Source organism: Peromyscus eremicus, chromosome 2, assembly GCF_949786415.1.
Source record: "Peromyscus eremicus chromosome 2, PerEre_H2_v1, whole genome shotgun sequence".
NCBI classification, from domain to species: Eukaryota; Metazoa; Chordata; class Mammalia; order Rodentia; family Cricetidae; genus Peromyscus; species Peromyscus eremicus.
The window spans coordinates 144389169-144412832 of NC_081417.1; the positions used below are offsets into that span (position 1 = coordinate 144389169).

General features: G+C 50.5%; 1 protein-coding gene and 1 long non-coding RNA gene across 3 annotated transcripts; both read right to left on the reverse strand.

Moving 5' to 3' along the window:
* Positions 1 to 2594: 2594 nt before the first annotated feature.
* On the reverse strand, positions 2595 to 8703 carry LOC131904146 (uncharacterized). 2 transcript variants are annotated; one of them, XR_009377683.1, is made up of 2 exons: positions 8678 to 8703; positions 2595 to 3283 (listed from the first exon to the last, which is right to left on the reverse strand). It is a non-coding gene; the product is annotated as an uncharacterized LOC131904146 (long non-coding RNA). The 2 variants fall into 2 exon arrangements; XR_009377684.1 differs by lacking the exon at positions 8678 to 8703 and adding an exon at positions 4797 to 5801.
* Positions 8704 to 8708: 5 nt separating this feature from the next.
* Trnp1 (TMF1 regulated nuclear protein 1) lies at positions 8709 to 9567 on the reverse strand. Its single transcript, XM_059255125.1, has one exon. The coding sequence runs from the start codon at positions 9489 to 9491 to the stop codon at positions 8820 to 8822; it is 672 nt and encodes a 223-aa protein (XP_059111108.1). The 5' UTR covers positions 9492 to 9567; the 3' UTR covers positions 8709 to 8819.
* Positions 9568 to 23664: the final 14097 nt, after the last annotated feature.

The window sequence follows — 23664 nt, forward strand, 5'->3', positions numbered from 1 at the left end:
TTCCCTCCGGGCATTGGCCACTCACCTCTGAACGCTGCCCACTGTTTACCCTGCCTCTTTGATCTGGGGATCGCAAAGCTTTTTAACATATTCAGCCTCATTAGGCTCCTCTGAAGTGGTGACTTTGATAGTTCCAGTCAGGGTGGAAAAAAAATAAGGCAGCAAAGGAGACCCCGGGTCATCAGAGGGAGTCCTCACCTGCTCTGTGGGTTTGGCTAGGTGCCTCAGTTCCTTCTGCTCATGCCTCTAAATGGCTGGAAGGGCAAATGAAAAGGCTTTCCTGCCCCACCCAGCTGTGGTCACCTAAGGGGCTGAGAGAGACAACTTATCCTACCTCCTGATTTAGCCACAATCAGGAGCCTGAACCTGAGCTGGGAACAGTATAAGCACAGCAGGCTCAGTAGCCTGGGGTGAGGGTTCACCCGGATGTGCTTGGTTCAGATGAGACCCAGAGGTCCTGGTCTTGGTGTGTGTGCACTGTCTGAGCTCAACCGTATGCCTGTTATGATTCTGGGTTTTTCCTGTTATGGTTCTGGGTTTTAGGATCCCTACCCTTGTGACAGTTACACCCTAATAAGGTAAACAGTGTGGTCTTAGAAGGTCAGCAATGCATAAAAATGTAACAAGGGACTTTAATTCAGACAAGGTGCCCCTCACTGAAAGATGGTATTTGATTGAACAGACTTACAGGTTCTGGGAAGTGAGCCATGTAGCTGTCTGGAGAAAGTGTTCTGGGCCAAGGGAACTTGTCTGTGAATGTACACGTGCCCTGGCAGGCATGTCTGAAGGAGGGCACGTGTGCCTGAGGATGTCTGGCCGGTCCTGTGTGGGTGTGGGTACTCTCTGGAGCCGGCATGCACACGTGCGTGGATGTGAGGAAGCGCGCTCCGGGGTGGGGGGGGGAGGTGGGGGGGGCTGGCGAAAGTTGATCGCAATAGCTGTCTAGCATGACTTCTTCCATGCCAGATGCCATGCTTAGGTATGCCCAAACACTTGGAGTTGCATCCTTGTAACAACTCCAGAGAACAGTATTATTTCCATCTTAGAGACAAAACAGAGGCCAAAGTGGTCACAGAGGTTTGTCAGACTCAAGATGTTGCATCCCACCCCTGCCCTGTAATTCCACATGAATGATGGTAACAAGTCTGTCTCCTGTGCCTATGTGGCAAGGCTCAGGCTATTTTCTGTATGACTGGCAGAGTGTAGTAATGTGGCAAGACATACATTTTCTTGATGTATCTGTGCCAGTAGTCATGGCTTGGGGTGACTGTCTGGGACCTGTTGTGGCAACAGCGCACCAGTAAGCCTGTGGGTGTGGTGCCTTGTTTCTGGGTGTGAGAAAAACACTCTGTACCTGACATTGTTCTTGTGGACCATCCCTGTCGCCAACTCGGGATGCTAGGATGTGTAGGCAACAGGAATTTGGAATCAGAGGACAGCTGAGGGGAGAGTACGTCCTTTAACCGCTGTACCAGCAACAACCCACCTTCCACTTCCCTACCAGCATACAAATCAGAGGGCCAAAGTCACAGTGATGGAGACCCCAGGCAGGCACACGGTCTGCTGGCCCCTCCAGATCCACTACCCACCCTTCTGCTCAGGGCCCTGGGGAGGCTGTTGGACGGCATCAATGGCTCCCTTGTTCCCCAGTTTCCTGCTGTTCTTGACAATGACAGGCCCCGGCAGGAGCCTGAAAGGAGAGGGTGTTTACTCTTCCCCTCCTCTCAGGCTGTCATGGTTCATGCCCCTCAAGCAATGGCAGCAACCTTTAACACCTGCCTCCAGAAGGCCCAACAGTGGGGAGCTTCCGTTCCTGTCAATTATTTCCACAGCTCCCTCGGGACCCCAAGGCCTTCCACATTCTAGACAAACATCTTATTACTGAAGTTACATCTCCAGTCTTTTTTTTTTTTGAAATGGGGTATTCCTGTGTAGCCCAGGCTAGCCTTAAATTCTCACATCTTCCTGCCTCAGTCTGAGTGCTGGGATTACAGCCATGTGCCCCCAGTTCTGGCTCCCCTTTATTAGTTTCTTAGGTACATCCCACACCTGTAGAATCCCTTTTTTACCTTTTTTTTTTTTTTTGTTTTTTTTTTTTGTTGTTTTTGTTTTTCAAGACAGGGTTTCTCTGTGTAGCTTTGCGCCTTTCCTGGAGCTCGCTCTGTAGACCAGGCTCGAACTCCAAGATCTGCCTGGCTCTGCCTTCCAAGTGCTGGGATTAAAGGCGTGTGCCACCACCGCCCGGCAAGAGTCCCTTTCTTAAAAAAAGCTCTTCCCAGTTTCATGTACCTATCTCCCGAGGAGACCTTAACGGGCAGTCTCACACAGGCTGTGTCATCCACCGCCACAGTATCCCAACCTCTGCAGGGGTCACTCACATTCATGGGCTTCCTCATCACACCCTTGTTAACGGAGGCACTTCTTGAGGGTCAGCTTTGAGCCAAGTCAAGGGACAAATGGGTCTGTAAGCCCGGCCCCAGCCCAGACTGCCAAACCAAACAGAAGCCCTCCAGAAGCCGTCAACTGAAGAGAGGCATGACCCACCCAAAGGAAAGGTGCAAGGACACTGGCAGCATGAACCTCAAAACGGCACGTTTCAGCCTCACATTATTAAGATTTATTCTTCCCGTGTGTGTATATAGTTGGGGACTGAGTCGATATACAGCCACTCTACAGAAGCCTATAAGTTTCGGGCGGTGTGTGAGTAAATGTGCCTCCTTCCCTCATCAGGACATGTGAAGTGGATTTCCTTTGTGCATTTAACTTTGCTTGGAAGTGTGGTTGCCACCACCTCATCCTGAGAAAGAGGTGTCCCCCTAGGAGGCAGCAGCTGATTGTCTGCAAGGAGCCACAGGTATGTCCTCGCTCACATGGGGAGGACACGCACAGTGGGGAGGGAAATGGGGTTTCCCACACCAGTGACTTGCCTTACGTAGGCCTTCTGGAGCTACGGACATAAAAGTGATGGTGGGGACTCCAGCTACACTGTGACTTGTTTAAGAATGAGGAGTCTATCTTTAAAAAGAAAGCCGGCCATGTGTGCCGCACTCTTGGCTAACTGACACCGTAACAGGTCCCTGTATAAGCAAATTGAATGCAGTGTATGGAAAGCAACTCAGAGGATAGCAAGTTCCCAGGCCCCAGGCCCCTGCCACTGTAAGGGCTCCTGAGAGGAGGGTGCCGAGACTGGGCACAGTCAATCCTGGAAGTCTTCCTGAGGGCGGTATCCAGAGAAGGAGCAGAATGCAGGAGTCCAGACCCATAAAGTGGAGGCACTGGGGAGCTGGAAGAACAATGCCAAGAGCCTTAATTACCTTTTCCAGAAGCTGCCCCACCCCACCCAAACCCCCCACAGCTGTCTCCTCCGGAACTATCCTGGGGTTTGCTGTGGAAAGGGGCTCGGAGAAGCAGAGGTTCCCTTGGGTCTTTGTCCTTGGCTGGGATCCCCACTAGTCTGAGCAGCTGGAATGGAATGTTCCAGGAATGAAGGGCCTGCCCCTCCCCCACCGCTCCTCTACGGAGCTCCCCGGGGCTGTTCCAGAGATTCCCAATATGGTGATGCTCTAGAGCAGAGGTTCTCAACCTTCCCAACGCTGCGACCCTTTAACACAGGTCCTCATGTTGTGGTGACCCCAACCATAAAATTATTTTCGTTGCTCCTTTATAACTGTAATGTTGCTACTGCTGTGCATCGTATCTGTTTTCCGATGGTCTTAGGCAATCCCTAAGGGAGTCGAGACCCATAGGTTGAGAACCCCTGCTCTGGAGCCACCAAGGCTTGTGTTGCTCTTCTGATGGAATGTTCTCTTCGGTGTTCTCTCCTGTCCTAGGCAGACTGGTTTGACCGTTCACAGCCCCACTATGAGGCACTGAGCAGGACTTCTCACACCCAGAAGTTAGCTCTTCTCTAGTGTTCCTTGAGCTGGGGAGATGGCTCGGAGGGTAAGAGCATGTGCTGCTCTTGTATAGGACGTAAGTTCAGTTCCCAGCACGCACATCAAACAGCTTACAAATGCCTGTAACTTCATTTCCAGGGGGACCCCACACTTGTGTCCTCCAAGGGCACCTGCACACATGTGCACGCGCACACGCACACATGCGCACACACACACACAAAATTTAAAAAAAAAAAAGATTTAAAGCCAGAAGGTGATCATCCACACCTTTAATCCCAGCACTAGGGAGATAGAGGCAGGCAGATAAGAGTTCAAGGCTAGCCTGGTCTATAGAGCAAGTTACAGGACAGCCAAGGCTACACAGAGAAACCCCGTCTCAAAAAAGGGGTTGGGGATTTAGCTCAGTTGTAGAGCTCCAAAAACAAAACAAAACAAAACAACAAAAGACTTAAAAAGGGCAAGTCATTGCCCCAAGCTGAGACAATTCAATTCACCCAGGACCAAATTCCAGGTCTGTTTTGTTCTGCTTTGGGCCCTTCTGCCTGTCATAGAACATGTCATCCTCCTCTCCTGCCACCCAGGCTCTTTGCTCCCTTGGCACCACACATCCTGCCAGGTCTTCAGGGAGGGGAGACAGCTGGAGGCAATCCTCAGCCGTGCATACAGCCCTGAACATCCTTGGCCCACCCTTGCCATAAGCCAGGTATGTTGAGTCAGCTTGACTCACCCCCAGAACCCAGACAACCTAGCAAGGGTGTGTCCAGTCCTGGGGGACGGGGTACAAGACACACTTCGCCATCTCTCCAGCAACTTATACCTCTCTCTCAGGACTGGACCCATTAAAAAACAAGAACTCAGAAGTCCCCCCAAATGGTGCTGTCATTAGACCACTGAACTTACAGGTTCTACACCTTTGAGGAAGCCATCTGCCCACCTTGGCCCTCAGACTCATTGGTGGCCATGGGGATAAGAGCCTTGCTTTGCTGAGTGTTTGAGAGAATGTGAACAATGGGTATAGAATGCTTAGCATGGCGCCCAGTGTGAAGGAAGTGGTTCATTTATCCCAGAACTAAGGGTTCTCTTCTCTCATCACTTCTGACCAGGGTGTAGTCAAGGAATAATGGGGGAAGAAATAGGCTGGGGATTTCCCACATTTCCCAAACACTTCCTCCCCCGCCTAGAGTCTCTCTAACTGAGCCGCCAGGGCACCTGAGTGGTTCCCATGGAATCAAGCCGTCAGCACAAGACGCTGCCCAATGGGACACCTGAGTCTAGACCTGTCACTTCAGCCACCTTGGTTGTTGGGTGGTGGCAGGATCCAGTCCTGTCATCACCGTAACAAATCCGTAAATACAGAACTGACTGGGTGGCGACAGTCAACAGTGGAAGCCTCTTTCCAAGAAGTCTTTCCTACTGGATTCTCTCCTTGAAGTCAGGGTCCCCTCTGAGCCTCTTTAGAGTTGTGCTCCCAGGGGTGATAGATGCAGATCAGAGAACCCCAGCCTCCGCACGCTGGAAGCCATCACTGCTTATTCTGCAGACCCTGACAGCCCGAAGGCAGCAAGCCCCAGGACCACAGGGAGGGGGATAATTGAGGACTGGGCACCCGAAACAGAACCCGCTCCAGGCCACGCCCCCAACTCTCACAGAGCAGCTCCACACTGCCCTCTGGTGGCACTGCTATGGCAGCTGCTGGGACCAGCCAAGACGCAAAGGGGCTATGTTCCTCTCCTCTCTTGTTTACAGCACCCCGATTCACTGGTTGACATAGTGTCCTCATTGCACAGATCCCCAGGGCCCCTGAACTCGCCCAGTCTGCAGGCTTGGGGCCATCAAGAAAGTATTCAGCCAGAGCTACACAGTGAGACCTTGTCTCACAAAAAAAAAAAAAAAGTGTTCAAGAAGTCGGGAAGTCGTGTGGAAAAGAGTGCTTCCTGCTCAGGGGTAGAGTAATATTAGCCAGACTCTAAAACACAATTTCCAGGGGCTGGGGATGTAGCTCAGTTGACACAGTGCCTGCCCTTCTTGGACCAGGCCCTGGGTCCAACATCAACACTACATAAATACAGCATGGTAGGGTATGCGCCTGAAACCCCATCATTTGAGGGGTGGAGGCAAGAGATCGTAAGTTCACAGTTGGGACCAGACAGGTAGTTCAGCAGGTAAAGATGCCTCCGCCAGGTCTGACCACCTGAGTTCAACCTCTGGGACCCACTTGGTGGAAGACAGAATGGATTCCTGCAAGTTTTCCTCTGACCTCAACAGAGCACTTTGGCACAGGCATGCCCCTCACCCACCCACAAATAAGTAATGAACGCCTTTAATTCCAGCACTCGGGAGGCAGAGGCAGGTGGATCTCTGTGAGTTCGAGGCCCGCCTGGGCTACAAAGTGAGTTCCAGGAAAGGTGCAAAGCTACACAGAGAAACCTTGTCTAGAAAAAAGAAAGAAAAAGAAAAAGTTCAAAGTCGCTAGGTGGCAGTGGTGCACGGCTTTAATCCCAGCACTGGGGAGGCAAAGCCAGGTGATTCTCTGTGAGTTCGAGGCCAGCCTGGGTTACAGAGTGAGTTCCAGGAAAGGTGCGAAGCTACACAGAGAAACACTGTCTTGAAAAGCCAAAAAAAAAAAAAAAAAAAAAAGTTCAAAGTCATCCTCAGCTATTTATGGAGGTTAAGGCAAACCTGTCTCAAAAAATAAAATTAGAAAGTAATCTGGGCCCCAACTAGGTCCCCTGCGATGGTGACATCCAGGGAAAGGTAGCTGGAGGAGGTCTGGAAAGCAAGCCCTTTAAAGTGGAGACCCTCTGCTGCATGTTTCCTCCTGACCCCATGAGGTAAGTGGAATCAGTCTGCTAGGTGAGGAGAGATTGGAGCCCGACCTTGGAACGTACACAGGGCCCTCGGACGGCCAGGCAGGGTGAGAAGGTGACTTTAATTGTTGAAAAGTACACAGCAGACATATAACCTGAGGTTCAAGTCAGTGAGCTCTGTGTGCCTTGGCTCATAATTTTTTTTTTTTGGGGGGGGGGAAGCCTGGCATCTGGAAGGGGAGTGGAGGGAGGGGCCATGGTTGCCTGTGCCCCCACCTACCCATCCACCTTCTCCAGCAAGTGTCTCTCTATGTATCCACCCACCCCACCTCTAAATCAGGTCAAAGCTGATTACAGTGACTCCCAGAGACTAACTGATGGCAGAAAGCACTCTCTGCCATTAGCTAAAAGCATCTCCAGATCTGCTGCCATCCCTGCAGACCAGAAACCGGGCGGTCCTGGCGGCAGTCCAGCGCCGCAGCCTGAACACCGGCTATATCACCTCCAGGAAGTCCTGTGTCCACCGGACCTCAGCACTCTAGATAACCTGAGAGGCCTCAATAAGTCCTCCTATCTGGGGAGGCCGGGACATGCCAGAGTCCTACAACACTGGTCCCAGCCAGGAGTCTGTTAGGTTTGGAGGGGAAGGCCTGACGGGGGTAGGGTCAGCTGAGGACCCCTGCCTATCACAATATATCTGACTGGCAGGACTAAAGTGCTGTGACTCTGACATCTTCCTCCTTCACTCCTTTCTCAAGCCTGACAGGAGGGACAATATTCAGAGAATGACTCAGAGAGGGGGCAGCATTGCTTTGGGCCACTGTAGACAGGGTATAGAGGTCAGTTCTCCCTAACTGTCCCTAATACAATGAAAAGGACACACACACAGGCCTAGGATCAGGCTCTCTCTCGCTCTCTCTGGCATGTGACCTTGAGAAATCCCTTTTCCATTCTATAAAATGAAGACTTTAAATTAGCTCCCGAGACCAGGCAGCACCCATCTGTATGTGTGATTTAAATGAGTGAAGTATCCCTACCATGACTTACAGTGGGAAAAAAAATCCTATGCCCCGTGGTAGCCTCCCCACAGCTCTCCTGAGAGGCAGATATACCCATGTTACCACTGACGAGGGGGCTGCCACCAGATGCAGGGAGCAAGGCTGAGGCCTGGCCAATGGGTAGGGACAGAGGAATGGGGGCCTGAAGGGCATCTCGTCAGGAAGAAGCAGGTGGCATTTCCAGGCTGGCCCTTTAAGGCCCCCCTTTCTGGAAGCTGATGCCATGCCTGCCCCCTTGGGGCTGTTAAAGAGTGTCACCTGGCTCCATCCCTGGCAGAGCCATCTTAGAGATACGTTGGGGAGGGCTGCTAGGTGAGCAGGTGATAAACATTCCATTCTGGTCATCTCCATCAGGCTACAAACACAGGTAACAAAATTATTAGGAGTATGAGAAAAGCTGTTTCCTAGAAACAGAGAGGCCTACATACGATGGGTACAAATCTTCAACCTCCATGGGATTCTGTCGTCCTCCAATGGGAGACAGGGGCTCAGAGGAGGAGAATCCAGTCATACAGTCCCGAGGCAGCCCCTCCTTCCATCCTGGGGCCTTATTCTTCCCTCCCCAAAGAGGTGGAGCTGAGCTGTGTGGAAACCAGCAGCTTCAAGGGCAGGACTTCACTTGCGGTCCCAGGGGACCCAGGAGAGGCCACACAAGCGCAGATGAGGGTGGCAGATGCTGTGACATTACAGCAGGCTCCAGCTGGCTGAAGTTTGCCACCCAATCCTTCCTGAAGCCTAACCACCCTCCACTAGTTCCGCTCCGTAAGGGGACTTGGCACTGCCATCTAACCCGGCATGAGAGAAGCCACCACAAACCGGACAGTTCCATCAGGGCCCCAGAGATGGGAGATCCCGGGCACTGCACCCCTCGACACTGACACACCGTACCCCCAGAGAGCACCCGTCAACACCTCACCTCAGTCTCATTTTCAGGGCTCCCCGGCCCCCCGACTGTCTCCTCCGCGTAGATGACGCCGTCCATCTAGCCAGCACCCGGACCTGTCCGTCCTTCCGTCCTTCCGCCTGTCTCGGGAGCCCAGGGGTCCGGGATTCTGAGGTCAGCGCTGGGGGGAGGCGGGGCCGCGGGGCGGGCTGCGGCGGAAGGGCGAGTCCGGCTCGGGGCAGTGGCCGCGCCGCAGCCGCCCCGCGCCCCAGGGCACGCAGCTCCCCAGGCCGAGCGCCGAGGCCAGCAGCGCGGGGGGACGACCCCGGCGGCCGCGGCGCGCGCCCTTCTTGAGACGCGACCCGTGCGCCGCCAGGTAGAGCTCGGCCTGGGCCACGCCGCCGCTCAGGCGGCTCAGGCTCTCGGCTCGGTGCGCCAGGCGCAGCTCGGCAGCCAAGAAGACTCGGTGCAGCTGCAGCACCCGGCTCTCCAGCTCCGACACCAGGCGCCGGCGGCCCTCCACTTCCAGCAGTCGCCGCCGCGCTTCGGCCAGCTCCAGCGCGCGGCCCCCCGCCCCCGCCGCCGCGCCCGCGCCCCCCGCCGGGCCCGCGCCCCCGGGGCCCCCGCTAGCACCCTGGCGCCAGCGCTGCAGCTCCTGCCCCTCCGCCGGTGTCTCCGCCGCCTCGGGCAACGGCGGTGACTGAGTGGGTGTCGGGGTCGAGGTCGGCGATGGGGGCGGGGGCAGGAGGGACGGCAGGGGCTCCCGGGGTGGCGGCGGGGGGGACCCCGGTTCTGCCGTCCCTTCCTGGGCCCCTGGGCCACAGGCGCTGATGCGGCAGCCCGGCATCCCCCGCCCCGCGGCGGCCCCCGGCGGTCGGTACGCAGGGACGGGAGACGCGGAGCACGAGACGAGGGAGAGGCGGCCGCAGAGCCCACACCCAGGCCGCACGCGCCGCCCAGCAACTTATAGCACGTGGGCGGGGCCACGGGCAGCTCAGCCAATCCGAGGCTTGCATGTCCTCAGTCGGCCCTGCCCTCCACCAAGAAGCGTGTCCCCCAAAGCGCCTCGGGTTCCCGCTCCCTCTCCCAGGTTGGCCCTATTTGGGCATCACCCCAAATTTTGGGTGGATAAGTGGCGGGTCACTTTCCTCGCCTGGACTCTCGCAGCGGTAAACTTCGAAGTGATGCTTAAAAGTCGGACATTTCAGTCTCCACCCAGAGGAGGGTTTGGGGTGAGCGTCACCCCCGCCCCCTTTCTCCGCTCGCGTGACAGCGAGAGCCTGGCCTAGAACTCAGCGCTCAGGGTCTCCTAGGCCACGAGGCTCGTTAGGACGCCCTCCTCCATCATTCTGGGGTTGTAGGGTGATTAAGGCAGAGGGACGACTGGCGTCCAAAGAAGGATGGACATATGATTGGATTGGTTGCACAGCAGGAAGACACCACAGCCGCTGCTGCTGGGTCCGCCAACCTTTGTGGGGCCCTTAGAGAACCCCAAGGTGTGCAAAATTATTTTCCAGCTCCACTCCTACCTGTGTGTGCACCTACCAGCACACAAGACACCTCCCCAATACCTTTTACGTGGAGGGGGAAACTCAGGAGAAGCCGTGATGCCCTGCTCAAGGTCACATTGTGGGATAGCGGCTGAGTCTGGACGGAAATGAACAAGCTCAACCATTCATCAGAGCCCTTTGATGCTTGGATTCCTCCCCTCCCCCAGGTGCTCGACTCCGTATCTAGGACTGTAATCATCCTGGCTCTGCCCAATTTCTTTGCCCGCCACAGAAGTAGCCCTGCTGTTCCCGCCTTGGCCCAGACCCCAATGACCCTGCCTCTGATGGTATCTGTTTGAATGTGCCATCAAAGACGGGAGGGGTCGGTGGTGGGAGGGGGCAAGGTCCGCAGGGCGAGAAAGCAGCTCTGAACCCCATTAGGAAAGACTGCAGCGGCCCCCGGGTTTCAGAGGACCTGCCAAAGGTGTGGCCAGCATCCTGAATCTCAAAGAATCTGAAGAGGAGTCTGGCTAGGGGAGGAGGAAAGCCTCGGGCCCTCCCTTCCCCTGACCTTCTTCTCTAAGTGCTTACAGGCACCTTTTGATTGAATTACTGCGGACTCGTGGGCATGACAACAAGTCTCCAGAGAGACAGCTCCTGGAGTGAGGGAGAAGGGAGAGAGTGTCAGGGGGAGTTAGATTCAGAGAAGGGAGATGACTCACAGGTAGTGAAGGGTGTTAGAGAAGTAGAGTAGCTCTCAGAGAAGAGACAGACTGGCAAGATGACTCCTCGAGAGGAAGAGGAAGGGGCCGTTCAGCTCAATGAGTTCAGCCCAGTAACAGGACCCAAGGCTGCCAGTTAATCGATGCCTAGACATAGAGACAGGGGCTGGGCGGGGCACAGTGGGGACAGGGAAGCCCAGAGCATGGGAACTTCATCGAGAATGAGGGGGGCTCAGGGACTGTCCGGTTGTCTCCAGCAAGAAGGAATGCCCTCCCTCCCCCACGGTGGCATCCTAAACATGGGCCTGTTTTTCAGAACAACTTTGGGTCTCTCCGTGCTAAAGCACCCCACCCAGAGAAGTTAGACTGGTGTTTTCTGCATCAGGTAAATATCTGCTGTCAATTTCCCAGATGAATGGAGGTGAGGGATGGACAAACCCTTATTACGCCACCCCCCACCCCCACCCCCATTCCTTTATGGTGGCACAAGCCGGTAATTCCAGCATTTCCAAGGTGGAGGCAGGAAGATCAAGAGTTCAAAGCCAACCTGAGCCGCATGAAACCCTGGCTAAAGAGAGAAAGGTCAGGAATGGCAGCCCATGCCCTTCCTCCCAGTACTTGGCAGGCAGAAACAGAAGGATGTCTGTGAATTCGAGGCCATCCTGGTCTACATAGTGAACTCCAGGGCACTCAGAACAAAACAGAGAAACTCTGTCTCAAACAAACAATAAAGATGGAGAGAGAGTGAGGAGGGCACAGTAATGGTAAGGCTATCTAAAATCAGTAACAAAGAACCATATTTTCTATTTATCTAAAATACACACACACATATATACATACATAGTTTAAATGAAAATTTCCCACCTGGTCTGACAATGCCACCCCCAAGAGCCATAGACGATCTAACAAATACCCCAATACTAAGCTTGAGAAGCTCCTTCAGAGTTGTTGGTCAGGGTAGTCCCAGAGACTCCTAAAACGTTGTAGGCTGTGGCCTTTGCCCTTGGTTGCTTCCAAGGGGTTGAAGGTAAGTCACTATTCTGAGGGCACTATTTGCACTTTGGACACAGGACCCAATATATCCAAGCTAAGTCTGACACGAAATCCTCCTCCCTGAGAAGTAACTTTCATGGTACCAGAAGGTCCCATGCAAGCTTCCAAGGAAGGGAAGAAACCAACAGTCCTATCCAGCTCTGATGCCTGAGAACTATTAACACTAAGGGCACAGTAGTAGCAACTGCATTCTAAATATTTATCCTTCTCCCCACAGATAAGTACAGCTCTCCCTCCTCGTCAAAGAAACTTTTCTTTGCAACAGAGAACCACAGCTGATGAAGGTGCCGAGAACAAGTGATTGTGTGCTGGTGCCCATGGTGTGTGTGTGTGTGTGTGTGTGTGTGTGTGTGTGTGTGTTGCTATATGTGAAACCTGGGGCATTGTGAACACTAGGCAAGAGTTCTACCACAGAGCTATACCACCATAGTAAACATTTGCTTGAAGTGGGAAACAATGGAAGCAGGCACCATCAGAACCAAGACATCCCCTCTGCATTCATTCATTCATTCATTCATTCATTCATTTCATTTCATTTTCTCTCCCTCCCTCCTCACTTTGACAATCTCTTCCTCTGCTGGGCTGACTGATGGGATGGGAGGTACAGCCATAATGGGATAAGTCCTGTGGCGGTAACTGCAGGGGCCGGGACACACAGACAGGGGATTGGATGGCAGTTCAGTACCCTTTGTACCTGCATGGGAGACAGGCAGAGTGCAGGAACACATTGCCCAATGAGGCCAGCTGGGGAGGCTGAGGTGCATGCAGGAGGTGGTATTTCAACTGAGAGCGGCAGGATGAGTCAACGTGAATAACACAGAGATGCGGTGGGGGCAGATTCAGGGTAGGAATACCATGTGCAGAGAGAGAGAGGGTGGCAATGCCCATATTCTCACATTTGTTTAACGCCACACTCCCAGGAGTGGACAGGGATCATGCCAACCACCTATGAGAACACTGCTAGCCTAAAAAGCCGAGTACTTTGAATGAGGAAGCTGGGGGCTGAGGATGCGGCTCAGTTGGGAGAGTGTTTGAGGTCCTGGGTTAGATCCCAGCGCCAACCAAACACATTAGCCAGGTATAGTGAGTGACAAAGCCTGTAGCCCCAGCATTCGGGAGGTAATTCAAACCAGGACAAGAGATCTGTCTGCCTCTGCCTCCTTAGTGCTGGGATTAAAGGCGTGTGTCACCATGCCCAACCAGACAAAGTGACTTTTAATTGTTGTTAAAGCTCTAAGAGGTAAAATTTTATTTACTTACTCTGTGTGTGTGTGTGTGTGTGTGTGTGTGTGTGTGTACACGCACACGCATGCTTGCACATGAGTATATGTGGTGTGTGCACATATTACTGCCCTCATTTGGAGGTCAGAGGACAACTTGTAGGAGCTGGGCCTCTCCTTCCACCATGTGGCCGCAGGTTGAACTCTGGTCGTCAGGTTGACACAGGCAGTGCTTTGCCACTGTGTGATGCTAGCAGATCAAAAAGACAAAAGCAAACTTCCCTTGTGTTTGTCTTTTTGAGGCAGGGTCTAATGTAACACAGGCTGCTTTGCCTGTGCTAGACGAAGCTGGCCTTGAACTCCTGACCCCCCACTTCCCCTTTCCTAGTGCTGAAAGGACCATGTTTGCAACCAGGCCTGGCTCGGAAATGCGTTTTTTGCCTATCACAACCATTACATTTTCTTGGATCTTTATAAAGATTATAGTTTTCTTGTAGGAAAATAGAGAATAATAAATTAAAATGGAGAATAATAAAAGTAAAAAAAAAAACAAAAAAGATTGGGGATAAAGCAGTTGCTGGAATGCTTGCTTAATATGTATAAGGCCCTGGGTTCAACAAAAACTGGGTATGGTGGCAGGATGGTACACTCTTGTAATGCTAGCTCTCAGGAGGTAGAGGCAGGAGGATCAGAAGTTCAAGGTCATCCTTAGCTACTTAGAGTTGATTCTGTCTCAAAACAAGTATTATCTCACAACAACAACAACAAAAAAAAAATGACGAGAGAAAAGAGGAGCAGGGAGCCTGTTTGGATGGGGTTCCGTCCTTCCCTGGCTCTTCAACGCTCAGGAAGGCACCTTCTCTCAACTTCCGGGTCCTGTCTGAGAACTGGAAGTGCCTATGGCACAGACAAGGACTCAGGACTTGTTCAAGACCTTGTGGCTCTTCCTGTCTACCTGGTTCGAAGCCTGTGGTCTGAGTTCAGGACACTGGAGGCAAAGGAGCCATCAGACAGGCCTCCAGAGTCCCACCCAGTATGGACCAGTCTCTCCCAGATGAACCGACAGGGAGGAGGTTGTGTGGGGTGGGGTGTGGCAAGTGTGGCTGTGGCCCCGGCCAGGTCCCTCAGTCAGCTGAGCATGGGATAGGACAAGGGATCAAGGCCTGAGGAGTTCGCTTCTATTCCAGCTTAGAAGATTCGAGGCTCCAGCACAAAGCTCCAGGCCCCCTCCCCCTTTTTCCCCTTTTGCATCTTCCTGGCAAGCTGGCCTGACACCCTCGAGGATGTGATAGCGGTTTAATAATTTAGCAGATGCAGACAAAGATAGCAGTTCTGAAAATAAGGCTGCCCGGCCCCAGCCTCCAGCTCCCCTTTCCTGTACATGTCCCCAACGTCTCTGGTTGCCCTGCACACTTGTCAGCACCCCCACCTGCCAGTGAACACTTCATCCTTCCTCCTCTCCCCCTCTCCCCTCCTTTCTCTCCCATGCTCTTTCTCCATCTTCTGTAAAGAGCTTTCAATCCATTAAGGCTTACAGGACTCCTGCCTTGGGTTTCACTCACCGTGGCCTGAGCACGGCCCTTCTCTCTGTTCCTGCACTGGTAATATGAAGCCTCTGGTTCCTAAATGTCAGAGGGAGGAGGGTACTTGGACAGGAGACTGGGTGTCTTCCCAGCAAGCCACAAGTACACGGCCAATGTCATCTAGCCTACAGCCTGCATCTGCCTGCTGCTGCGTCCAGGGAGCTCAGGCTTTCTTTGTTTTTAATCTCTTCTGCGGTGAAAATTCTGCCCTACTTCTTTTTCCTGGAATAAAAGGCTGCAACTGTTCACAATAGCGGCAGCAGGTGCCACATGCTTGTGATAGCTTGTCACATTTCTGACAAGGAGATGTTCCTCCCCTCTGCAGGCACTCCTCAAATGCCCCAATAGGATCTCAGGAGTTTTTTGTTTTTTTCTTTCTTCCCCCTCCTGTCTCCTCCACCCAGGGAGGGCATTGTTTTTTATTGCCTTTGTTTGGCAGGGCTGGGCATCGAACTCAGCCTTCTGCATGTTAGGCAGGCACTCTACCACTGAGCTTCCTCCCTAGGCAGAGTTCCAGTTTTCACATCACTAAAACAGCCTGGTGTCGAAAGATAACCAGGACAAAAGGGGTGATAAAACGCCTCCTCTCCTGTATTCATTCATCAACCCAATTAAACACTTCCTATATAAACAGCCACGGTGTGATGCTAGCAGATAGATCCTGTTTGACAAATCTCACGTCTCAGAAGGAAAAATAAAAAAATAAAAATAATAATAATAATAATAATAACAAATCCTAGGAAATGTGCCTTAAAGATAATGAAATAGCTGACGATATTTCCTGAATGTTCCCTCTGTGCCAGGAATGGCTCCTAGAGATGCTGCTGTGTGTGGTGTTCCACAGGTAAAACAACAGAAGGCAGAGGGAGCCATGGGTGTCACAGCCAAGGAGGGTTGGAACCAACCCCAGGTCATCTTTGCTTCCCGGGGAAACTGGGGAAGAAACTAGAGACTCCCTGGAGAAGGGAGTCAGTGAGGGCTTCCTCTACAAAGGTGACGTTTAATCTAAGACCTGAAAAATTACGATGGGTAAACTGGGGAGAGAAATTTCTCAGAAAAAAATAACAGGAAGTGCAAAGCCCCGGGGCAGAAAGGTCAGTGCGCTCATTTATCTGGTGAGCCTGCAGGGAAGTGGGAGGACCGACTGAGCTCTGGGATGGAGCCATTAGGTTGGGGATTGACGTGCTCTGATTTGTTTCTAAAAGATGAAGCTTTGCCTAGGTAGCGTGAAGAGCCTGGACTGGAAGGGGGCAAGGGAGGGGTGCAAGGGATGAGCTAGGAGATTACTGCAGTAATCCATGGGAGAGGGGACAGCGTCAGACCTAATGGCAAAGGGTGGAAGGGGATGGGTTAGGGTTCAGTTTGGAAAGGAGGGCGCTTGAGAACGGATTAGTGAGGGTGGGGGTGGGGCAGGATCTCTGGTTTTGCTGGAAAAACAGCAGCTGGATTATGGTGTTCTTGGTAGAGAGAGGAAAACAGGGTTGGGGGAGAAATCAAGGTCAAGAATGTATGTTAGGGCTGGCTGATGGGATGGTTCCACAGGTAAAAGTGCTGGCATGAAAGCCTTATGGCCCAAGCTCAATCCCTGGAACCCACTGTGTGAAGGTGGAAGTAAAGAACCAACTCCGTGGTTGACCTCTGACCTCCACACGGACATTGTGCCTTGCATGACCCTGTCCCTGGGAAGAGGGTCAGTAGTTAGTGTCCACGATGTAAATACGTGGGCTAACGGGGTGGTATACAGAAAGCAGCAAACAGCTTGCAGGAGGGGCTGGGATGTGGTGGCCCCCCGTAATCCCAGCACTTGTTACTCCAGAGACCACCAGCCCCAGGTCAGAGCAGTGCTTCCCAACCTTCCTGATGCTGCGGCACTTTATTACAGTTCCTCATGTTGTGGTGACCCCCAACCATACAATTATTTTTGTTGCTACTTCATAACTGTAATTTTGCTTTGCTACTGTTGTGAATAGTAAACAGCTGTGTTTTCCGATGGTCTTAAGCAATCTGTGAAAAGGGTCATGGGATCCCCGAGGGGTCTCGATCTACAGGGTGAGAACCATTGCTCTACACTGTCTTGCCCTGTCACACAATGAGGAGATGGAAGCAGAAAGATTTCAAATTTGAAGGAAGCCAGCCTAGTTTGCACAGTGAGTTCAGGTCAGATAAAATTCTTGAGTCACTGGGCACCAGAAAAGGAGTATCTGGCTTCCAAAATGGTGTTCATTACGGACCAGTCTAACCTGGAAAGATGAAACCCAACAAAAGAAATAAGGCAATGTGTTGCACGAATCCTAATGGTCTTATAATAAAAACCTGGAGCCCGATATTAGGGTAAATGCTGAAAGATCAGAGAGACAAAGGAACAAGCCACAGCCACTTCTCACCTCGCCAACTTCTCAGCCGAAAAGAGAAGCTCCTGTCTCCATGAATCCTCACACTGAATGCCTCTGGGTCCTCAGCCGAAAGGGTTCTCTTCTCTAGTTCCTCGCATCTTATATTCCTTTCTCCGCCCAACCATTTCACTTCCTATCTCAACCTTCCTAGTGCTGGGATTCATGGCATATGTGCTTCCCAAATACTGGGGTTAAAGGTGTGTGCCACCACTGCCTGGCTCTGTTTCTCTCCTAGACTGGATCAATCTCATGTAGCCCAGTGTGTCCTTGAACTCACAGAGGTCCAGATGGATCTCTGACTTCCGAGTGCTAGGATTAAAGGAGTATGCCACCACTGCCTGACCTCTATGTTTAACTCTGTGGCTGGCTCTGTCCTCTGATCTTCAGGCAAGCTTTATTTCTCAAGTTACAAATATCACCATAGCAATATGGGCCAGTGAGTGGGCTCCAGTAACACTGCACAAAAGCCTGACCCCTGAGTTTGACACACACACACACACACACACACACACACACACACACACACAAGAAAATGTGGAAAAGAGAACTCACTCCACAGAACTGTCCTCTGACCTCCACATGAGCGCCATGGCATTCACCCCCCAACACACAATAATAAATAAATGTTTTCCTTTTATTTTAGTTTTGGTTTTTTTGAGGCAGGGTTTCTCTGTGTAGTATTGGTAGCGTTGGGATTTGCTCTGTAGATCAGGCTAGCCTCAGACTCAGAGATCTGCCTCCCAAATGCTGGGATTAAAGGTTTGATCCTTTGATCTCCAAACAGAGAAGACAAAGATGGCAGGTATAGTAGCTAATGTCTATAATCCAGGCACTTAGGAGGATGAGACAGAAGGACTGCCGTGAGTTTGAGCCCAGCCTTTACTACATGGATTTTCAGCCCACCCTGAGCTGCAGTGTAAGAATCTGTCTCAAAAAAGAAAGAAAGGGTGCTGGACAGTGGTGGCACACGCCTTTAATCCCAGCACTCGGGAGGTGAAGGCAAGCGGATCTCTGTGAGTTCGAGGCCAGCCTGGACTACAGATCGAGTTCCAGGATGGCCAGGACTACACTGAGAAACTTTGTCTCAAAAAACCAAAACAAAAAACAAACAAACAAAACCTATTCACAGAGCTTGGTGTGGCCATCTTGAACTCTCAGCCGCTGTATCTGCCAGAGACCTGCCCAAGACTGGACCCATTCCCTCTCCTTCACAGAAGAGAGGGTTTGTGCCCAAGACTGGACCCATTCCCTCTCCTTCACAGAAGAGAGGGTTTGTGCCCAAGACTGGACCCATTCCCTCTCCTTCACAGAAGAGAGGGTTGGTGAGGCTCCGCCCGCCTCTCTCTGAGGGTGTAGAGACATTTTCTTCAGTGGTGTGCTTGGTCTCCCTGTTCCTTCAGGTAACCCCTCGTGGTTGCTCTTATAAGCACCCCTAATTAAGCGCAGTGGTTACAAGGCTCAGCTAGGATGGAATTGTCTATTTGGGTCCCTTTGAACAAACGGACATTTGTTCACCTCCCCAACAAAGTTCACATATCAGAAATAAACACGCACATACCACCACCACCATCACCTCCACCACCACCTCCACCACCACCACCAACAACAACAACAACACCACCACCAACACCTCACCACCACCACCACCACCACCTTACAGAAAAAAAACAGGTAGTGCCTCTTTAATTAATGAATCAGTCGACACAAAGCGCCATGTCTCTCAGCTGTCAAGAGCGCTGGCTATTGGACCAGGAAAACAAGCTAGAGCTGAGGAAATAAACCAGCGATGCCACAGTGGTTTGTAGATCGGACCGATTGCTGTCCTGTGAGAACAGCCATGAGAAGCCTCCTTGAGGTGACATTGGACCTAACGCCTCATCTAACAAAATAAGAGCCCAGAAAAGTCCATTCACCCAGCTCCAGCTTGCCGGGCAGGACAAATGTCAGGCCTTGTAAGCCCTTCTGTCGCCCCGGGTTCTCAAACTTCATTCTGTCTTCCCGCCCATCACTGCTGCTGAGATAGAGTACGGCCGAGTCAGACCCACAATTCCTCTGTGTGTCCCCTGTTACTCTTCTTCTCTTTTCTTACATGTACCCTGCAAGGACCCAGCATCAATAAGATGCCAACTGTGACACTTTGGCCAGCGACACTGGATGGGCTTCTGCATGGCAGGCCTTGCCATCTGCCTGAAATGCTTCGACAGGCAGTTGACAATGATGCCAGCCCACAGCTCTACCCGCCATCTGCTTTTAGGTCTGGCATTTGCGGCCTCCTCTGAGACTAGCTGAGCCAGCTTTCCTTGACGTTTGATGCTGATTCAGACTCCATCGTGACAGGGGATGGAGACCACACCCCACTCACTTCCCTCCACGAGTCCTCCTTGCTTATGTGACTACAAGTTCCCAGTGGCAGTAGTGAACTGTGGGAGGCTTTGGGAAAGGACAGTCCGAGGCTGTGAGTTGTCCCTGAGGGCATCTGTCGGGCTGGGGTGACATGCTGAGTCTAGGAGTACCTTGGTACACCCATGGGATTGATCAGGCAAAATAACGCAGATGAAATTTTCTTTCTTTTTTATTAGATAGGGTCTCATTATGTAGCCCTGGCTGTCCTGGATCTTACTCTGTAGACCAGGCTGGCCTCGAACTCTCAAAGATCTGGCTGCCAAGTGCTAGGATTAACGGTGTGCACCACCATCCCTGGCTGAAAGATTCTTTTTTTTTTTTTTTTAAAGATTTATTTATTATGTATACAGTGTTCTGTCTGCATGTATGTCTGCAGGCCAGAAGAGGGCACCAGATCTCATTACAGATGGTTGTGAGCCACCATGTGGTTGCTGGGAATTGAACTCAGGACCTCTGGAAGAACAGTCAGTGTTCTTAACCTCTGAGCCATCTCTCCAGCCCCTGAAAGATTCTTAAAGCAAGAGTGAGGCCAGGGAGATGGTTCAGTGGGTAAAACACTCCTCACACAAACATGAGGACTTGAATCTTCAGAGCCCGTGTTAGCTGAGTGTGCTTGAAAGTGCCTGGAACCCCAGTGCTCTGCTGGTGGGGTGCTAGTGGTCATCTAGAGGACTGTCAAGCCCACCCCATGGGATGGACACTGAACTTCGAAAAAAAGCGAAAGACCCAGCCTTAAAGAAAGCTAAAGAACAACTTCAGTGCAAACAGCGCCCTCTGGCATGGGAGGGTTCCTTAACTGGGAGTCTACTAAATAGACCCTGGGTTAAGCGCTTCATAGGGACCGTGGGTCCTCCCTTCCCGCTGCTACTTCTGCTTCAATACCCACACATATCTGTGCCTTCCTGCTAAGACAGTCCAGTCTAGTCCTATTTTTATTTTGTTTTTTATTATACAGTGCTAGGGAAGGAGCCCAGGGCCTCCCCATGCTAGGCATGTGCTCTACCACCGTGCTACATCTTAAGTTCATACTTCCCCTACTCGGTAGTTGTCCGTGTCTTACAAAGATAGTTGTATGGTTTATCCATTATTTTAGTTTATTTGTTTTGGTTCTGGAAACAATCTTGGGTTGGCAAGGATGTCCTTGAACTCCAGATCCTCCTGCCTCTGCTTCGCACGTTAGAATTATAGACTTGTGCCAACATGCCTGGCCCAGAATAATTTTTTATTTTATTTTTTTTAGTTGATACAGTAAAATAGGTTGCTTCTTTATTTATTTTTCATTCTTAAGTTTATGTATATGTGTGTGTCTATGTGAATTTTGTTTTGTTTGTTTTTGTTTTTTTGAGACAGGGTTTCTCTGTGTAGCTTTGCGCCTGTCCTGAAACTTACTCTGTAGCCCAGGCTGGCCTTGAACTCACAGAGATCTCTCTGCCTCTGCCTCTCAAGTGCTGGGATTAAAGGCATGCGCCACCACCGCCTGGCCCTGTCTGTGTGAATTTATGAGTACTATGTGTCATGCATGTCTTCAGTGGCCAGAGGGCACCAGCTCACAAAAAATGACAATGAGATTTACTATTAATTTTAAAAGCTTAGCCTTTTTTTTTTTTATTTTATTTATTATGTATACTATGTTCTGCCTGTATGTATGTCTACAGGCCAGAAGAGGGCGCCAGATCTCATTACAGATGGTTGTGAGCCACCATGTGGTTGCTGGGAATTGAACTCAGGACCTCTGGAAGAGCAGTCAGTGCTCTTAACCTCTGAGCCATCTCTCCAGCCCGCTTAGGCTTGTTTTTAACTAGCTCTTATAACTTAAATTAACCCATTTCTATTAATCTACAAGGTAGCTCGAATTCTAATTGGCCTTAATAATAAAAACCCAGAGCCAGATATCAGGGTAAATACTGAAAGATCAGAGAAGTAAAGCAGCCAGAATTACCTCTTACCTCTAAGACTCCTCAGCCTGAAAAGGTGCAAGTTCCTGTCTCCACCCCGCCTTATCACTTCCTCTCTCCACCTAGCCATCTCACTTCCTGTTCCTTCTTCCCAAGTATTGGGATTAAAGGTGTGTGCTACCACTGCCTGGTCTCTAGTGGCTAGCTCCACACTCTGATCTCCAGGCAAGCTTCATTTGTGAGAGCATAAACAAAGTATCACCACACTACATGCTGCCATGTGGCTCGTGGCTTTTACCTCTCCCCCTGCATGTCCTGTTTCCTCTCCGTGTCCTCTGGTGTCTCTCCCACACCTAGATTCATCTCCTCTCCTTCTCTGTCTGCCTAGAAGTCCTGCCTAACCTCTTCTTGCCTAGCTATTGGCCGTTCAGCTCTTTATGAAGCCAATCAGAAGGTGTCTTAGCAAAGACACATCTTCACAGCATACAAAAAGATCATTCCGCTGGGCGGTGGTGGCGCACGCCTTTAATCCCAGCACTCAGGAGGCAGAGCCAGGCAGATCTCTGTGAGTTTGAGGCCAGCCTGGGCTACAGAGTGAGTTCCAGGAAAGGCGCAAAGCTACACAGAGAAACCCTGTCTCAAAAAACCAAAAAAAATAAAATAAATAAATAAATAAATAAATAGGAAAGGTTTTAACTCTAACATAATAAAAACAAAACAATAAGAAAAATGATCAGGCCGGGCGGTGGTGGCGCACGCCTTTAATCCCAGCACTCGGGAGGCAGAGCCAGGTGGATCTCTGTGAGTTCGAGGCCAGCCTGGGCTACCAAGTGAGTTCTAGGAAAGGCGCAAAGCTACACAGAGAAACCCTGTCTCGAAAAACCAAAAAAAAAAAAAAAAAAGAAAAATGATCAGATAAGAGCTACATTCACAATGTCCAGTCCATTTGCATTCAGAGAAAATATTTCGTTATCTGTCCTATCTTGGTGAGTCCAAAGTTTTGTACCTAATTCACTTTTTATCCTAACTCGCATTAGCAACCCAAAACTATCCTTTTAGACCTGAAAATATTCTCCTTGATAAACAACTTAAGCTTTTATGTCTCTCAACCCTATATATTTTACACCTCTTTTGTGAAATTCTTTTCTGAATTTGGTAATAAGGAAAACTGTAACTATAACTATCTAGTCTTCAAGCCCATCAAAGACCTGAGAAGGATATAATATTACCCCGTAGACAGGAAGTGCAGAGCAAGCAACTTCCAAAACTATAGAAATGGCAGAGACATCTGGCTGTCTGGACAGTCAGCCAAGGTTCTTCTGTAACATTGGGGCATCTGTCTCTGGCCTACCAGGCCCCGAATATCTGACAGACTTTCTTGTGAAGCAGGAATTTTGAAGGACTCTCTGATCTTTTTTTGGCAAAGTTCAGCAGTCACCTACTTTTGGGTCCTGCTTGTCCAATTTGTACAGCATACTGTCAGCAGTCAAGGCAAGGGCAGTTTCTTGCCCAAATGGCTAACTTTGCCACATTGAAAACAAACACCATATGGAGGTTCTTCAATGCCCATCATCCTCTTTTGAAGTAAATTGGTGCTGCCAGAAACATATGTGTTTCACTACCATGAAAAGCCTTATGTTATTAAAACATTTTAAATGCCATATTCTGTAAGTCTCTGAAGTGCTTGAAGACCTATCTATCTAAAATACATCTCCGTATGACCTTAAAAACATACTTAACATGACCACAAATTTGATTGTTATACATGACTAATTACTAACCTATATTTCTTTATTATCCTAAATAGCTTTTAAGACTAAAACTTTACATTACAATTTTAAATGAGCTGTATAGGTACAATGCCTTAAACAAGAATAGAAACATATACAGTATAACAAAAATAACCTTAAATTTATATCAATATACAAAAATCCATACCAATGTAAATTATTTGAGACTAATGGTTGTACAAAAGTAGACTCAACAATCCACCCTTTTAGCCCATCATTTTTATACTAAATCCCCCTTTTTTCCCTTTAGAAATAAATCCCCAAATCTAATCTCCTTTGTTCAGCTTTTTTTTTTCCTGACCATGACCAATAACAACTTGTAACCAACCCCCCTAAATGATGACAAACATCCATAACCCATCGAACAACCAAAAACTACCACCCCACCTCTTGGGAAAGTGGACATTGTGTTCTCTAGACTGCTCTGGGAGTGATGGCATCTTTGGGGAACCTGAAAAAATTAAGATAATG